At 34.4% G+C, this 18,172-nt stretch overlaps 2 protein-coding genes across 2 annotated transcripts; one reads left to right on the forward strand and one right to left on the reverse strand.

The window, feature by feature from the left end:
* Positions 1–1,561: 1,561 nt before the first annotated feature.
* On the reverse strand, positions 1,562–6,949 carry LOC124541539 (gastrula zinc finger protein XlCGF49.1-like). Its single transcript, XM_047119455.1, has 4 exons — positions 6,730–6,949; positions 6,328–6,436; positions 4,900–5,090; positions 1,562–2,442 (listed from the first exon to the last, which is right to left on the reverse strand). The coding sequence occupies exons 2-4, from the start codon at positions 6,423–6,425 to the stop codon at positions 2,150–2,152; spliced, it is 582 nt and encodes a 193-aa protein (XP_046975411.1). The 5' UTR covers positions 6,426–6,436; positions 6,730–6,949; the 3' UTR covers positions 1,562–2,149.
* An 852-nt stretch (positions 6,950–7,801) lies between these two features.
* Positions 7,802–16,711, forward strand: LOC124541532 (pyrimidodiazepine synthase-like). Its single transcript, XM_047119448.1, has 6 exons — positions 7,802–7,958; positions 11,918–12,088; positions 13,075–13,241; positions 14,274–14,376; positions 15,059–15,192; positions 16,212–16,711. The coding sequence occupies exons 1-6, from the start codon at positions 7,931–7,933 to the stop codon at positions 16,329–16,331; spliced, it is 723 nt and encodes a 240-aa protein (XP_046975404.1). The 5' UTR covers positions 7,802–7,930; the 3' UTR covers positions 16,332–16,711.
* Positions 16,712–18,172: the final 1,461 nt, after the last annotated feature.

Below are 18,172 nucleotides of genomic sequence, written 5' to 3' on the forward strand. Positions count from 1 at the left end.
GACTTAGCTTGTGCACCTCGGCCCGAGGCTCGTCAACGCCGCCGCCGCTCTCGGCCGCCTCCTTCCGAATGTGGGGGGGGGGGGGGGGCGGTATTGCTATGCCGGCGTCTGTACTCCGGCGTTGTGAGGTCGATGGCGTTGTACGGTGCCCGCCCTGACCGCTGACAATCGGGCCCTGCTGCGAAAGCCGCAGAGGGTCATAGCCGTGAGAGGCATCAGAGGTACGGTGTCGGTGTCGTGGACTGCGGCGACACTTCTCGCGGGCGATCCACCCTGGGAGCTCCAGGCGGAGGTGCTCGCCGAGGTGTACCGGTTCCGGGTCGAGGCGAGAAACCGCGGCAAACGTCCAGGGTCGGCGGAGGTCGGCGGATCAGGGCTCTAGCCCAGCAAGCCCTGATCGCCCGATGGCAGGAGGACCTGGGGTCACCCGCGGCGGGCCTGGCGATAGTGGAGGCGATCCGTCCCCACTTGAGTCGCTGGGTCGCGAGGAAGAAGGGCACGCTCACCTTCAGCGCGGCGGGAGGTGTCACCACTCACCCTCCTGCCACGAGTGTGGTGCGCCAGTCGACACGGCGCACCACACCCTGAGCGTGTGTGCCATGTCCCACTTACCATCACGTGGGGGAAGCGCGTAAAGCGTTTATCCAGCGAAAAAAAAAATGGTTAGGGAGGCGAGGTAGCTAAATGGCGTAATTCAACGGGGCCGTCGAGACCTATCAAAATCGAAAGATAAAATAATTTTGACAAGGCAACGGTATACTATTTTGCCGGTTTGCGTGGTGGGGGTAGGCATATAAAGTAGTCAAAAATGCAAAAAAAAATTACTCGAGCGCGTCAGATCTTCGGAATGTTAAGTAGGCCACAAGGAAAGTCCCTTTAAAAAAACTGACGATTTCGGCGTGACGATAAGTTACGACGAATTTTTGAAAATGCAAAAAAAGTAATTCAGACTATCAATTTTTTTCTTACTAATCTGACCGTCTATTCTAGGCGCGCGTCATTACATATAGAGCTAAACACTTTACAAGGTTGTTCTATTAGGTCTAAGGTATCTCTCATATCTTGATAGTGAGCCAGTGTAACTACAGGTACAAGGGACATAACATCTTAGTTCCCAAGGTTGGTGGCGCATTGACGATGTAAGGAATAGTTAATATTTCTTACAGCGTCATTGTCAATGGGTGATGGTGACCACTTACCATCAGGTGGCCCATATGCTCGTCAGTAAACCTATAACATTAATTAAAAAAAATCTTAAACTGCCACTCTCGGAAATTCGCCTATTCGCCTCCCTAACCACTAGGGAAAAACATATTATATGTCCGTATCAGTTGTCATATGTTTTCATGCCATCAAGGTATTTAGATGAAATTAGGATTAAACGATATTAAATACTTACAAATACAGCATGTTTATATATTTCGTAACTTCTAAAATTACCATTGTCTAAAAGGCAAAGGCAAAAATAACAAATAAAAAAAATGTTTTAATGGTAAATACTCATATTAAATAAAAGGCATTTGAAATCACAGACAAATATTTCATTTTCATTTATTCGTACAGATAATAAATAATATAATAGTTCGACAATACAGCGCCACCTATCGATTTCAGATGTTGACTATTATGACATTTAATAATTCATCGTTTCCATACCAATACATTTCATATTGTACTGTGTTTCACTTTAACCCAATTACATATTGATTTTGATAATTAATTGACAACAGCGCCATCTATCGGATGGCAAAAATTCATCATCTAGGCAAAACAAAATTTCATTTTTTTTAATCAATCATGTAAAAATTACAAAATAAAACAATAGACAAACCAACAATTATATTATATGTGTATAAAGCATAAATATAATTAAAAAAAAAAAAACAACAATTTCCATGCATCCACGACCCGAAAGTATACGAGGAATCCCGACATTAACCGATCATCGACAGATGACGTCCGTATTGCCTCGTTTCCCGCCAAAATCAAATATACCATAGTCATATATTCTCTTAAGACACCAATTCGTACATTCGAACACCAATCCGAAAACACCCGACGATCCCCGAAATCAACCGAACACTTGACAAATGACAGATGACAGTTTTGACAGTTGACAGTTCTGACAGTTGACACTTTCCCGCCGAAACTAAATATGGCCGAGGAAGTCGTGTTTTTTCTTCTTCTCCTTATCGTGTTTCTTTGAATGCAGCATCATTTTGCTCCTCGTTAGAAATCTCTTGCTGCACACTTCGCACTTGTGGGGTTTGTCACCGATATGCATTTTGAAATGCATCACCAAATTGTTTTTCTGCGTGAAACTCTTCGAACATATTTCACACTGAAATGGCTTCTCGCCCGTGTGGATCTTCTCGTGTCTGTCCAAATCCGCCTTCCTGTAAAACGAAGAGCCGCATTCGTTGCAATTGAAATTTTTAATACCTGAAATAAAAATTCAAAACATATATAAAACAAAAAATAAAAAACATTAATGCAAAATTTTGCTTGTTTAACTAAATTAATACACCAATTGAATAGGCTATTTGACTGGTTTTTAAAATCCATTTTATAATATTTAGTAGAGGTTAAGTAACCCAGCTAAAGTTGATTTTTTATTTCTAGTACAAATTTGCCGAAAAATATCATATTAAAAATTCCATATTTAAATAACGCGCGAAAACGCTACTTGGACAATATGGCTCTGCAAAGGGGTCGGTGACGTAATTTTGCTGTAATTTAATCTGTGGTACATGTAGTAGAAAAGCAAGGTTTACAAGAAAGTGACTTCATCATAAGCCCGGCCAATCAGGAGCGTTTTCTGTCACGTGACAAACGTTTGAAAGGTGCATTTTTATTTATTGATTTTTGAATAAATTAAGTATTATTTTCAAGTTTCGTTAGTAAATAACCATTTTTAAACTCATAATATACAGTGATTATAACAATTCACAATTTATTTTTTGCATTGTCAAATAGCCTATTAATGCAGCGTAGCGTAAAAATAAAATAACAACAATCTGTCCTAGATTGTTGTTATTTTATTTTTATTTTTTAAAAAGAAAACGGTTATTTAGGGGCACGGCAGTGCTCAAGACAAGTCTCGAGCAAAACGGGCACGGTTTCATAAAGCGATGGCCCGTAAGGTATTCTTAATTATTGTATTGGAGCATGTATTCGGTAGTGACCATCATGATTCACACATAACAAATATGATCACAGGTCTCGTCAGTAACATTTGCACATAATTCCAGGCAGCTTTTAATTTGTGCTTAATGCCAAGTCACTATCATTATAATATAAAGAAAACTATTGATACAATTACTAAATGTTGATTTATAAATACATAATAATTTGAATAGGACTTTGCTTCTATGAGATCTCAAAACTTTTTACGATGGAAAGATTGCATCGAGAGACTTGGCATTTTTTTACATTTAATGTTTTTCGTGGGATAAAAAATACTTCACGAAGACAGAAAAAAAAATTTGCTCTATGTTAGTATTTGGAATCATGAAAACTATATCAAAGAAGAGATCTTTCATGGCTATGGTATTGACAAAAAGATTACAAAGAGGTTTCATACTGTATAGTAAGTAGATATATATAACAACTGTATATAGTTCGACTCGAAGTAGGAATATATAAAAACTGTATTTAGTTAACGAGTCGAGATGGCCCAGTGGTTAGAACGCGTGCATCTTAACACAATCAGACTTCTATAATCATGGAAGTATACAACATCTTTATATTTGTGTTTATTTTAAAGAAATCCATACAGGATAGACCACAAGTATATTAGAAATTAAAAAATTTATTGCAAAAATGCGCGCGAAAACGGATCTATATTTCGTATGACGTCACTCCTGTCTGTCACTGGCCCAATGATCATACTTGTCCTCACTGGCTTTCATACGTTGCATTTTTTCTCAACTTTTGAGATACTTTGAGATACTTTTACGAGAACGACTATTCGATATTTTTTGTGCCAATGTGTTCATCTACTTCAACAAAGTTTTCCTTGGTTTTTGAGTGGCCCTTCTGACACAAAACTGAGAAAAAAGTGATTTCAAGCTAAAAAGAGGAATCTGGAGTTTCCTTTGACAAACCCAACTTCCATTTTTATTCGAAATACGCAATTAATTTTCGTTTCAATGTTCACTTTTTAAACACTATAACCTCAAATAAGTACTTATAACAGGAGTGACGTCACTGAACGGTAATTAGTGTTTTGGAATACGTTCCGTTTCAAGTTACTTTAATTCGTAGTTGTAAAAAAAATCATTATATCAAATATAAACCTTGCAGGGGCCCTTCTTTTATACTTTTTTAACATTTTAATAACGAAATTTTCATAGATATTATATCTGCAAGTTCCAATCACCAACTAACTTATATTACAGTTGTTATATTATGTCGCTAACGAGACATTCGTAGATAATATGGAAATAGTGAGCTCCAACGAATAGAAATAAAAAAACATGCTACATATCCCGTTTCTATTTTTTTTTATAGTATAGGTTGACGGACGAGCATATGGGCCACCTGATGGTCACCAGCACCCATAGACAATGAAGCTGTAAGAAATATTAACTATTCTTTACATCGTCAATACGCCACCAACCTTGGGAACTAAGATGCTATGTCCCTTGTGCCTGTAGTTACATTGGCTCACTCACCCTTCAAACCGGAACACAACAATACTGAGTACTGTTATTTGGCGGTAGAATAACTGATGAGTGGGTGGTACCTACCCAGACGGGCTTGCACAAAGCCCTAACACCAAGTAATAATTGTAATAATAAAAATAACCATGTCAAAATCCTAACTTATGTTGTGTGAGCAGGGATAAGCTAGGCGTTAGACCATTGAGGTGAAACATATAATAAATGCTGCATATACCTTTATGTGATAAACTGTGAATACTGAGATGTCCGAGCTGTGTGTATGTCTTCCCACACGTCGTACACATATACGGACGTTCCCCTGTGTGTGTCCGTTTGTGTTTCTTAAGCTCGTAGCCAGTTTGGAAAGTTTTACCACAAATATCACAGGGCTTGGGTTCCTTTGGTGTGATTCGTTTACGACGTTTTCTGAAAAATACATGAAATCATTTACAAATAAAATTACAAACCAGCCGTGCCAGCTACCTTGTACGCGTTTGAATTTAACAAATAAACTGTAGCCTAAGTTACTCATTATATTAGTTATCAGTGAAAATCCCGTCAAATTCGGTCCAGCCGTTTCAGAGATTAGCCGGAACAAACAGACAGACAGACAAAAATTAAAAAAAAAAATGTTATTTTAGTATATGTACCATGTACACATGCATATACATTGAGTAAAAAAGGGCTATTTTAATATTACAAACAGACACTCCAATTATATTATATGTATAGATTACTTTTAGTACGGCTTTGTGGCCTTACCAAACATATACTTTACATTGGTGAATACTGGTTTCGAAGGGTGTTTTAACTACAGTTAAATGGATAATATCTTAGCTTCCAAGGGTTGATGATGCATTCGCAATGTAAGAAACGGTAATAAGGTTTTGCAGAGCCAAAGTCTATGGTTACCATTGCCTAGTGTTGCCAACTTATCGTTGGATAGATAGGCATAGATATATGTCGTTTTAGACATTGAAGAAACTATGATCAGCGTTTTAGAAATACATAAATATAGGGTAATCTTTATCTTTATTCTGTTGATTGGAAAAGGCTTATATATGAATATGTAAAGAAATTTATTTATCAAAACTATCAAAGATGATACTAAATTATTACAGCCAGCAAACAAACCCAAACAATAAACATAAAACATAACAGAGGTTACCTCTGTACATTTACATTTTGTAGGTTTCTACATAAAATTATTCCATAAAAAGCTATGCTTGATAATTTGTTCCTTTTAATTTTAGACTATTAATGAGACAAGCCTGAATTTCAGGTCTTTGTAGCTCATGTGTTTCACTCGCATTTAAGAGTATTGATTATCATGTGTCAGGTGAAAATAAGTAGTCTATGTCCATTCTTGGAGTTCAATTTTGCTTCATACCAAATTTCATCAAATTCCCTTCAGCGGTTTGGTCGTGACAGACAGACAGACAGAGTTACTTTCTCATTTATAGTATTATACATTATGTATATATTGTATAGATGTATAAATTATGTGTATATGTTGGATATATAAATAGGAATAAAATGATTATGATAATTATCAACTGTAAATTTGAGTTTCAAAAATAATCTGTAACATTTGCCTTTAGACTATATTAAGTTTGAAAGTTTATGTGCCGAACAAACTGAGAAAGTCAAAATATTAACAAACTTTTTAGGTTCTTGTGTCTCTACATCCTCATCAGATATTTCAATAACTTCGCATTTTATAACTATTTCTTCGACGGGGTGTACTGCTATTTCTTCCATATTAAAATATTCTGAAAATTATAAAATGAGCTATTGTAGTTAATAAAATAATTATCACTTTTAATTAAAATAATTATTATATATTTAATTTATCTCATTTTTATGATTAATATACGATTTTTCTAGTTTATTCGTACTTAATACAATTGTTGTTATATTATTTTGTTTTTGTTATAGAATATTTAATAATTTGAACATTACATGTATGTTAAATAAAAATAAGGAATTGATTAAATTCAAATATATTTAATAGAATTCAAAATGTTTACATATTAATACAAATATTAGAATAAGTTAGACGTACATTTGTCTCACGAAACTTGTTTGACCAGTTTTTTGTTATTAACTTGCATTTAATTGCGATTATTATGTCATCCACATAACTTTCCTTTTATAATAATTATATTTTTAATATATATTATTTCACTTATAATTAATTCATAAATAAAAGTCATTAATTTGTATTTATTTGATTGTTTACACGAAATAGAAAAATTCAATAATTGTAAACTGTCAAAGTGATTGAAAGTTCGATAGTGTTGCTAACTACTAATTTATACTATTAATTATATAAATATTTACATTTTACCATTAAATGTGTGTTATGAATTTTATGAAACAAATAAAATTCATTATTCAGTAATTACCACAACTGATATTAGTCAGCTTACTTTTCTTCAAACTAAGTATTCTTACTTAGCTTTTTATTTGTTCGAAAATTATTTTTTTAAATGTGAGTACAAAAAAAAGATTTTTGTTTATAAATACTAAAAACAGAAAGACAAATAATTCGAGTAAAGTAAAATTGTGTGAAATTCAAATAATTTTTTTTTGAGAATGTTTCTTAATTTCATTAGGCAAACCAAATACTTGTAAAATTATGCGAATGAGTGCTATGAAATATAAAAAACAATTATACCTATGTGTAATATTTTCAAAAGTATATAGACTTTTAATATTATTTTTTTATACAAAAATTATCGTTTAACGGAAATAGCTACTATAGTAAATTATATATACAATAATATATAATACTATATTTAATAAGGTATAATTTATTAGTGCTCAATTAAGATACAAGTTACAATGAAATATACTTAAAAAAATGCATTTACATTCATTACTTAACGTAATAATAACATTATTTAGATATATTTAAACAAAGAAAGGTCAATTGCATTTAGTATTACATTTTGAATAAATTTAAAAACTACATGAATGATGTAGGTAAATCAATAAAAAAATACCTACCTAAACGTTACGTCTACGTTCCACGACCTTATAAAATAACCCGACCGAATTGAATTGTCGTCCCCACATTGCATTTTCGTACAATGTTTATATTTACACAAAACGACCGGGTTTTTGATAATCGGGTCGGCATGATGTCATAGCAGCTTATTTTAAATGTGACGTATCTATTTCCACATTGGATACCGAACGTGATAGTACACTCCAAAAAGGTTTTTATGTGTTATTTATTTAATTGAGAGAAAAGTGCTAGAATGTCATATTATTCACCAAGGAGAGCAGGTACGGGATTTATTTTATATTATACGATTTAATTTGCCGGCATATTTGCATATATTTCAAATGTTTCATCTTTTTTTTAATTATATTTTTATCAGTTATTAAATTTTATTTTAGATAAGTAATTTGTCAAAATAGATGCTTAAATCTTTTAAAAATTACTTTATTAGAATAAAGTTTTTTTTTAAATTTATTTTTTGTGATGACGTTTTATTTGTTATTTTAACGGAAAATTAAGTGATGTATATGTACTTAATTTATTAATTTAAATAGAATAAGCGAGTGTAAATAGAAAACAGCTGTTGATGATGTCATGTGTGCAACGTTTTGTTAACGCATGTGCATTGGAAGTTATTTCACTATCAGTAATAATTTTTATACATTGAATATTGTCGAGTTACTAAAACAAATATTATTAATAATTAAGAATGATAATCATAATACATCCGTTCAAAAATTAAAAGAAATAAATATTGTTGTTAAATAATAGTTGAATAGTTATTTACACGTTATATATTTTGAAACTATTAATAGATTATTTTTTTTAGTAGCAATTGTTTTGTTTTTTTTATTTTTATTTTTTCATAACAAAGGTAAAAGTTACACTTATTTAAATATTTGTAAATTTGACTTCTTGGTAGATAAAAAAAATAAATATGACGTAAACTCATATTGTTCGTATGATTCATAGCATTTGCATATTTATAAAAAAAAATACCAGTTTTCCGGACATCCGAGAATTATAAAATTTATATATTAATATAATACAAGCTATACTCTGTTATTAATTTTGTTTAAAGTCCACTTATTTTATTGTAATTTAAGAAAAAAAAAAACAAAAAGAAATAAAAATTTTACAAATTACGACAAATGGCGTTATTTCAAAAATGACAGTTTAATTATTGACATGATAATACCTTCAGCGGTTTCGTTTATATACATATGATTATGCACATATATGCATCACATACATTACTCTGATCCCAACGTAACAAGCAACGACAGACAGACAGTCAGAGTTACTTTCACATTTATACTTACTTCGCTTTGTTTCATACTATGTAATTATGATTATAATTTTTCTCTTATCATTATAGTTTTATCAAAACACAAATAATACATCACATAACATATATAACAGCCTGTAAATTTCCCACTGCTGAGATAAGGCCTCCTCTCCCATTAAGGAGAGGGCTTGGAACATATTCCACCACGCTGTTCCAATGCGGGTTGGTGGAATACACATGTGGCAGAATTTCTATGAAATTTGTCACATGCAGGTTTCCTCACGATGTTTTCCTTCACGGCTGAGCACGAGATGAATTATAAAGACAAATTAAGAACATGAATCAGCGGTGCTTGCCTGGGTTTGAACCCGCAATCATCGGTTAAGATGCACGCGTTCTAACCACTGGGCCATCTCGACTCACTGGGTTCCTTAACTTCTACTAAATAATATAAAATGGGTTTTAAAAACCCGTCAAATAGCCTATTAAACCCCTGAAACGCGAGCGAAACCGTGTGTAACAACTAGTAATAAACATATCTTCCCAGCCTAGAGGAGATTTCGTTCCCAAGGTCTGCAATCAACTAAGAAGTAATTAAAGAAAGATGCATTCAACTAACGATTAAACTTTCAAACACTCTTTACTCCTAATTAAAATATTTTAATTGTTACTTTCGCTGAAATCAACCTACCATGAAACAGTCGACTGTGTGAAATTAGAAAATTGGTTTATACATAAAAATAGCACGATCTCTTATAAAAAAAAAATCAAAATAAACTTTATTCAAGTGGGCTTTTCAAGCACTTTTGAATCGTCATTTAATATTAAGTGAAGCTACCACCGGTTTGGAAAGTAGATTCTACCGAGAAGAACCGTCAAACTCAGTAGTTACTCTTTTTCAACATTTAAAAAAATACAGTCATGTTAGTTACAATTATTTAAATTAATATATCCTGCCTGGAAGTCGACAGGTGTTAATTCCACGCCTTTTTATCATCTACAAAATCTTGTATCGAATAATACGCCTTTTTTTACCAATATACCTATTTTTATAAACGACTTGAATTTACTAGACGGCACTAGTGATCCGCCCCGGCTTCACACGCGTGCAACACATTAGAAACTTCTAAAATTATCAGCGTTCCTTTACTATATAACTAGATGTTTTAATTACGCAAAACGTATCACTACGTACTTATGATGTATTATAACGTATTACTACGTAAAACGACTAAAGGCGAACGTCCCAATAGGACGTTTTCTAGTCTTCACTTTTTGCGTGTTAATAACATATCTGTTTACTAAAACATCATTGGGACATAGTCAGCAGGTTAAGGAGAGGTTAAGGAGCCCAGTAAAACTTGATTTTATTTCTAGTACATATTTGCCGAGAAATATCATATTAAAAATTCCATATTTAAATAGCGCGCGATAACGCTACTTGGACAATATGGCGTTGCAATGATGTTGAGAACTTACCTGTATTTTAATCTGTGGTACATATTGGCAAGCAATGTTAACACGCAAGTGACTTCATCATAATCCCGGCCAATCAGGAGCGTTTTGTTACAAACGTTTAAAAAAAAACAATTTTATTTATGGGTTCTTGAATGAATTATTTACAACTTTCGTTAATAAATAACTATTTTTAAACTCATAATACATACTGATTACAATAATTGACGGTTTTTTTTTCGCATTGTCAAATAGCCTGTTATGTGATGCGATCGTAAGCAGTTGATTCGTAATGCTTGCACGTAGACGCCTTGACCTGGATTATTGGTGTGTAATCGCTGCGTTGCTAAATGCTGTAACACATATATATATATTTAGGTCTTCCAGCTGTCAGAACCCGTTCTAATTAACACAGATCACATTTTAAATGTTATATAGAGATATGTTATCATAGTCATTACTCGGTAGGGCTTTGTGCAAGCCCGTCTGGGTAGGTACCACCCCACCAGTTATTCTACCGCCAAATAACAGTACTCAGTTATGTTGTGTTCCGGTTTGAAGGCTGAGTCAGTGTAACTACAGGCACAAGAGACATAACATCTTAGTTCCCAAGGTTGGTGGCGCATTGGGGATGTAAGGAATAGTTAATATTTCTTACAGCATCATTGTCTATGGGTGATGTTGACCACTTACCATCAGGTGGCCCATATACTCGTCCGCCAAGCTATACCATAAAAAATAGTTTCCTTTATAAGCTAATAATTTGAATGAATACGTCTGAATGGTAATGTTTGACCTATATTTGTTGTAAGTTTATTGACCCATTAATATTTACGTATATGTGCTACACAACTTAGATGCAAAGTGAAATAACAGCCCATATATTTCGCACTGCTGGGTTAAGGCCTCTCATATTAAGAAGAGGGTTTGGCAGAAAGTCTATGAAGTTTTCATGCAGGTTTCCTCACGATGTTTTAATGCGAAAAATAAATTGTGAATTATTATAATCAATGTATATTATGAGTTTAAAAATGGTTATTTACTAACGAAATTTGAAAATAATACTTAGTTTATTCAAAAAATAATAAATAAAAATGATTTTTTTTATGACACAAAACGCTTCTCATTGGCCGGGCTTATGATGAAGTCACTTTCTTGTAAACCTTGCTTTTCTACTATATGTACCACGGATTAAAATACAGCAAAGTGACGTCACCGACCCCATTGCAGCGCCATATTGTCCAAGTAGCGTTTTCGCGCGCTATTTAAATATGGAATTTTTAATATATCTTTCGACAAATATGTACTAAAAATAAAAAAAAAACAACTTTTACTGGGTTCCTTAACCTCTGCTAAATAATATAAAATGGGTTTTAAAAACCAGTCAAATAGCCTATTATAAAGACAAATTAAGCACATTATTATTAAGTGCTTGTCTGGATTTGAACTCGCAATCATCGGTTAATGAGTTCTAATAATAAAGTAATCTTCTTCTTCCAGGTGCTGTGTCACCACCTCGCCTCACGGATAAGCTGCGGCTGTACCATGTAGACATGAACCCATATGGTCACCGTGTTTTGTTAATATTGGAAGCAAAGAAGGCCAAATATGAAGTCTATCGGCTCGACCCCCTCCACTTACCTGAATGGTTCAAAGCAAGAAATCCGAGACGTGAGTCTTTTTAAAAGCGTTTGTTTAAATTGATGAGTAAAGTAAACAGCCTGTAAATTACCCACTGCTGGGCTAAGACTCCCATTAAGGAGGGGGTTTGCAACATATTCCACTACGCTGTTCTAATGCGGATTGGAATGCACATGTGGCAGAATTTCGGTGAAATTTGACACATGTAGGTTTCCTCGCGATATTTTCCTTCATCGAGCACGAGATGAATTATAATTATAAACACATATTAAGCACACATATATAGTTGTTCTTGCCTGGGTTTGAGCCCACAATCATCGATTAAGATGCACGCGTTCTAACCACTGGGCAATCTCAGCTCACTTGATAAGTGGGTTAATTTAAATCGAATGTTACTAAATTTAAAATACTACCTGTAACGCTAATCGTAATGTATTTTTATAGCACGTGTGACCTGATTTTTGAACCCAGGATTACATATTTTGATACACTTTTTTATGTATAGAAAGATATATTCTGTAATGGCTTGTTTTATAAAATAGGTTCTTACTAAACAATCAATGCTTAAATATATACAAATATGAATTAAAAATAGTTACTGTATATTGTCCGCGTGAAACGGCAAGAATGCTAGCAGCGTTTCCCCGTTGAATCGCAATTCCGATCCTCTGGGCAAACGAACCAGCTCTCCTGTCACCAGTGGAGGCAATGAGGCGAGGTTTTATACTTTTGATGAAGCTTTTTGCACCACTACTCCAAGGGCCAAGAGTTTCGACAGCAAATCGAAAAAAGCTAATTTATCTTGTTAATATTAAATGTAAAGCCACCGCCGGTTACGGGTCTGACTAGAGGTCTAAAAACTCAAACCAGTTTCGTTAATATTCTCAAAGATCTAAATCAATGATGTTCTAGTACATAGATATGTTATTAACGCGCAAAAAGTGAAGACTAGAAAACGTCCTAATTGGGACGTTTGCCTTGCCAAGGCAACTAAGTGTAATATATTATTGTTTCAGTAAAAATTCCTGTTCTTGAAATACCAACGGAACAAGGCGATAGATGCTTGTTCGAGAGTGTGGTTATTTGCGATTATTTGGACGAGAAATACGCACGGAACCCGTTACATTCCAGAGATCCGTACGTCAAAGCACAGGATAGACTGCTTATCGAGAGGTTCAATGAGGTAAGATGGTTTCCCTGATGGGTTATTATTTTAGAGAGGTGGAAGGACAAATGTTCCACCAGATGGTGGGATCAGCGCCACGTATATTGGTGCTGTATGAACTTCATAGATTTAAACCGTTTGTAAAAAATACTTTGTTAAAGAAGGCATTTTATTCAGTACAAGATTATACAGACGATAAAAGCGTGGAACTAATACTTGTTGACTTCCAGGCAGGATATAATTGTATTTAACTGACGTCACTTTATTTTTGAATGTTGAAAAAGATTAATTACTTACTTGCCGGTTCTTCTCGATAGAATCTACATTCCGAACCGGTTGTAGCTTCGCTTAATTGTTAAATGACGATTCAAAAGTGCTTGTAAAAGCCCATTTGAATAAAGTATATCCGTAAGTTGCCAATACTTCATCCCTAGGGCTTAGGATGCTTTGCCCCTTATGTCAGTTATACGGGTTCACTGACCTTTCAAACCGGAACACAAAAATACTAAGTATTGCTGTGTGGCGGTAGAATAGCTGTCGAATTGGTACCTACCCAAAAGTTTGCACAAAGCCTTACTCAAACTCAAATTGCTTTATTCAAGATAGAAGTATTACACTTATTGATGGTCAATTGAAACAATATCACCGGTTCGGAAAAAAAAACTACCCTGACCTGAGAAGAACCGGCGAAAGAAACTCAACGGTTTTTTTTTGTTTCATGTATTATATAAACAATTTAAATGAAATAAAATAGCCAGAGTGCGATCGTTTCATTCCCAAGGTGTGCTATCGATCATAAACTCATTAATTCTATAATAACCTTTTGCACACAAGCGTTCCTTAATTTTTTTTTTTAATTTGGCAACAGAGGCATTTTGAACGCTTTCTGGGATCCTGTCGTAAAACCGTATACATAAAACATGTGCCATATCGGCCTTGCTTGGTACAATGATATCTCTCTTCTCTTTCTGTCGTCATGGGTTCGAGATACGATAGAAGAGCACAGCGCTATTAAATGACCATCTTACTGAATCTTTCCCTTATTTTCAGTTAATAAAAGGGAGTTTAGAATGTTTCGATACAAACTTCGCATACGGCAGTGAACAGATCATTCAGACGATGGACATATTCGAGAAGGAATTGGCTTTAAGGGGTGAGTTTTTAGGGTTCCGTGTTAAAATGAAAAAACCCTTATAATATCAGAAGCGAGATCGCCCAGATTGCGGCAAAACCAGGCACCGATGTATATTCATGTGCTTAATTTGTGTTGAGTCGAGATGGCCCAGTGGTTAGAACGCGTGCATCTTAACCGATGATTGCGGGTTCAAACCCAGGCAAGCACCGCTGATTCATGTGCTTAATTTGTCTTTATAATTCATCTCGTACTCGGCGGTGAAGCAAAACATCGTGAGGAAACCTGCATGTGACAAATTTCATAGAAATTCTGCCACATGTGTATTCCACCAACCCACATTGGAACAGCGTGGTGGAATATGTTCCAAACCTTCTCCTCTAAGGGAGAAGAGGTCTTTAGCCCAGCAGTGGGAATTTACAGGCTGTTGTTGTAATTTGTGTTTGTGCTCGTGCTCGGTGAGGGAAAACATCGTGAGGTAACCTGCGTGTGTCCAATTTCGTCGAAATTCTGCGACATGTGTGTTGCACCAACCCGCATTGGAACAGCGTGGTGAATGTTCCAAAACTTCTCCCTCAAAGGGAGCCTTAGTTCAGCAGTGGGAAATTGAGAGGCTTTTCTTTAAGTTTTGCTGTTTGCCAGAAGAATATCTAATGGCTCTTACTCTACACGGGATGTTGAGCTTTATTTCCATTACTTTAAGGTACAAATTACTTCGGCGGAAACAAACCGGGTATGTTGGACTACATGATATGGCCTTGGGTGGAGAGGCTGTACCTTTTGCGATGCATCAATGAGAAGAAGTTTGATGAGAAGAGGTCGAGGTTCCCTAATTTTGTAAGTGTTTAATTAATTTATCATTTTTTTATGGTATAGAGTGTCACCACCACCCATAGACAATGACGCTGTAAGGAATATTAACTATTCCTTACATCGTCAATGTACCACCAACCTTGGGAACTGAGATGTTATGTCCCTTGGGCCTGTATTTACACTGACTCACCCTTCAAACCGGAACACAACAATACTGAGTACTGTTATTTGGCGGTAGAATAACTGGTGAGTGGGTGGTACCTACCCAGACGGGCTTGCACAAATCCCTACCACCAATCATCTTACGTGACAGAGTTGTGGGTTGAGCTTATGAATATATTGGACAACATCACATACCTTACTGATCCCAATGTAAGCAGCTAACGCACTTGTGTCATGGAAAATCAGAAGTAACGATACCACAAACACCCAGACCCGAGACGACATAGAAAACTAATGAACTTTTTCTACATCGACGCGACTTATGTATTTCTAATCTATTAGTGAAAACCGCGTGAAAATTCGTTCAGTAGTTTTGGAGTTTATCACGAACATACAGCCAAACGCGACTTTGTTTCATAATATTTAGTAATCTTATATAATATTCCACCAACCCGCATATGAACAGCGTGGTGGAATATGTTCCAAACCTTCTCCTCAAAGGGAGAGCCATTATCCCAGCAGTGGGAGTTTACAGACTGTTGTTGTTGTTGTTATATAATATGATAACTGAATCTATACATATAATAAAATTGGAGTGTCTGTTTGTAATATTAAAATAGCCCTTTGTTACTCAATGCATATGTTAGTATAGATGGTATATACCAAAATGACATTTTTTTAAACTTTTGTCTATGTGATTGTTCCGGCTAATCTCTTGAAATGCTGGACCGATTTTGACGGGACTTTCACTGGCAGATAAATGATATAATAAGGAGTAACTTAGGCTACAATAATATATTTTTTTGTTAAATTCTGGTTCAGCTAATTAAGGTATATAGCGCAGTTATTCTTTAAAGGTGATTATTATATTTTTGTTTCAGGCTGACTGGGGTGACCAGATGCAACTTGATGAGGTTGTAAAAAAGCACTCGAGTTCGCCGTCAGAATATTTCGATTATTACGAAAACGCGAGGACACACGCTATGGGATACTATCTATAATATAAAGATAAATCCACTGGTTTTATAGCGCGATATCGTGCTATACTATTTACTTGTCGTTACTAGCTTTGCTCGCGTAGATGAGAACTCTCCTTAGTGGGTGATATGATGTTTTATAAGTGTGTTAACAGCTTTAAATATAAAACAATGCATTCGTTAATTAAATGAATTTCTTATCAGACGAAGTCAGGCATCTTTGTTGTATTATGAAATGATCAATTATGCGAAACTTACAATAAAAATTAAATATAATATTAGCTTTGTATAGTACAGTATAGCGCTATGTAACCAGTGGATAAATACCTTAAACATAAGTCAACACTTTGTTAGATTTAACTTGTATTTCTATAAGGAATGATATTTTGAAGTCACTGTGTTTATTGTGATTTTTTTTTTTATGTATGATATTACATATATATTAACTTTACGCTTAACCACAGTTCATAATCGCAAAGGTCTAACTTTAGCCTTATATTTACAAAATATGTTTAGGCATCTATTCATCTCTTTCAGTCACCCATGAATTCGCATTTGAAGGAAAAGGACAGCGCTGTTCAAATCAGCGCGTCGTAAATATTATTTGAACGTAGAAAATATTTTGTGATAATAAGATATCAAGATATAAGCAATGAGGTCATACGGCCTAAGGCCTACTAACATAAACACGTACGATCGTAACGTAGGAAGCAGTTAGTTATAGTACGACACAACTTAGATGTATCATCGGTAAAATTCGTAAAACCGATCACATACGAGTTGAGTACGCTCTCCCAAATTATCAATATTGATTTCATATGTGAATATGATTTTTACGCAAACGTAATAACTTGTAATGTCATGTGACCTAATATATTCGTCAATTCGACGCGTCGGTTTACACGCACTCGCTGTCTCGGGTCGAACTGACGCGGGAATCTATAGCGACGAATAGCGTCGAGTGGCGCGATAGGGAGCTGTTTCTATTGGTTGTGTAAATCGGCAGTGATCGGTTTGCCGATGCTATACACACCTATTCGTACTATACACACCATTTGTCAGAAGAACATAGCATTATTTATCTCATCTCCGAATCAAAATTCATAAGTGCATCCATTATTGACCAAATTAGACTTAAAAGTGAATTTACAAACAAAATTAAAAAAACAAACGAGCATTTATTAGAATCTTTTATAAAAATTGTTTTTAATATACATTTAATTTAAAAAGTTTTATTTTGTAGTTAAATGTTTACAAAAACTTAAGGTGAGTTTCCACTGATATCGTTAAAAAAATGATGCTTACAATTATTCCGAATATTATTTATAACTCGTTAAATGATTTCTTTAAATATATTATCTGTAATTATATATTTACCGAGAAAAACGATTCTAGACAAAACAAACAACTCTAGTCTAGACTCAGCTTTAGACACAATTTTAATTTTAGCAATTGCATTATATATGTAGTATAACATAACTTTATATATCAATTAATTTTATTATATATAAACATCAGTATGAATAAAAATATTTCATTAAAACCAACACTTCTGAGAGCTAGGCAAAATAATAAAAGAGAGATTGAAGCGAATAATAAATATCGAATATATTCGATATTTAAAACTTTAAAAAAATAAAATGAGAAAAAATGTCACTCAAAATATTCACGTTTAAAATCGATAATCGTAGAACGGAATTTCAGATCACGATTGAAAAAAATTGGCGCCAATTATTATGTCATTATTGACATTTCAATAAATGCGAATATTCGTTACCTGTCTGAATATATTGTTGTTTGCAATTCGCGCCAATTATTATGTCATTATTGACATTTGAATAAATGCGAATATTCTTTATCTGTGT

The sequence above is a fragment of the Vanessa cardui genome, chromosome 28 (genome assembly GCF_905220365.1).
Source record: "Vanessa cardui chromosome 28, ilVanCard2.1, whole genome shotgun sequence".
NCBI lineage: Eukaryota > Metazoa > Arthropoda > Insecta > Lepidoptera > Nymphalidae > Vanessa > Vanessa cardui.

Bases quoted from the DNA above. Each gene is read 5' to 3' on its own strand.
- LOC124541539 (XM_047119455.1), bottom strand. From the start codon at position 6,425: ATGGAAGAAATAGCAGTACACCCCGTCGAAGAAATAGTTATAAAATGC. The intron at 5,091-6,327 runs GTTTGTTAATAT...TGTATTTTTCAG, and splicing joins GAGACACAAGAACCTAAAAA to AAAACGTCGTAAACGAATCA. The intron at 2,443-4,899 runs GTATATGCAGCA...TTTTTATTTCAG, and splicing joins TCACAGTTTATCACATAAAG to GTATTAAAAATTTCAATTGC.
- LOC124541532 (XM_047119448.1), top strand. From the start codon at position 7,931: ATGTCATATTATTCACCAAGGAGAGCAG. The intron at 7,959-11,917 runs GTACGGGATTTA...TTCTTCTTCCAG, and splicing joins TTATTCACCAAGGAGAGCAG to GTGCTGTGTCACCACCTCGC. The intron at 12,089-13,074 runs GTGAGTCTTTTT...TTATTGTTTCAG, and splicing joins CAAAGCAAGAAATCCGAGAC to TAAAAATTCCTGTTCTTGAA.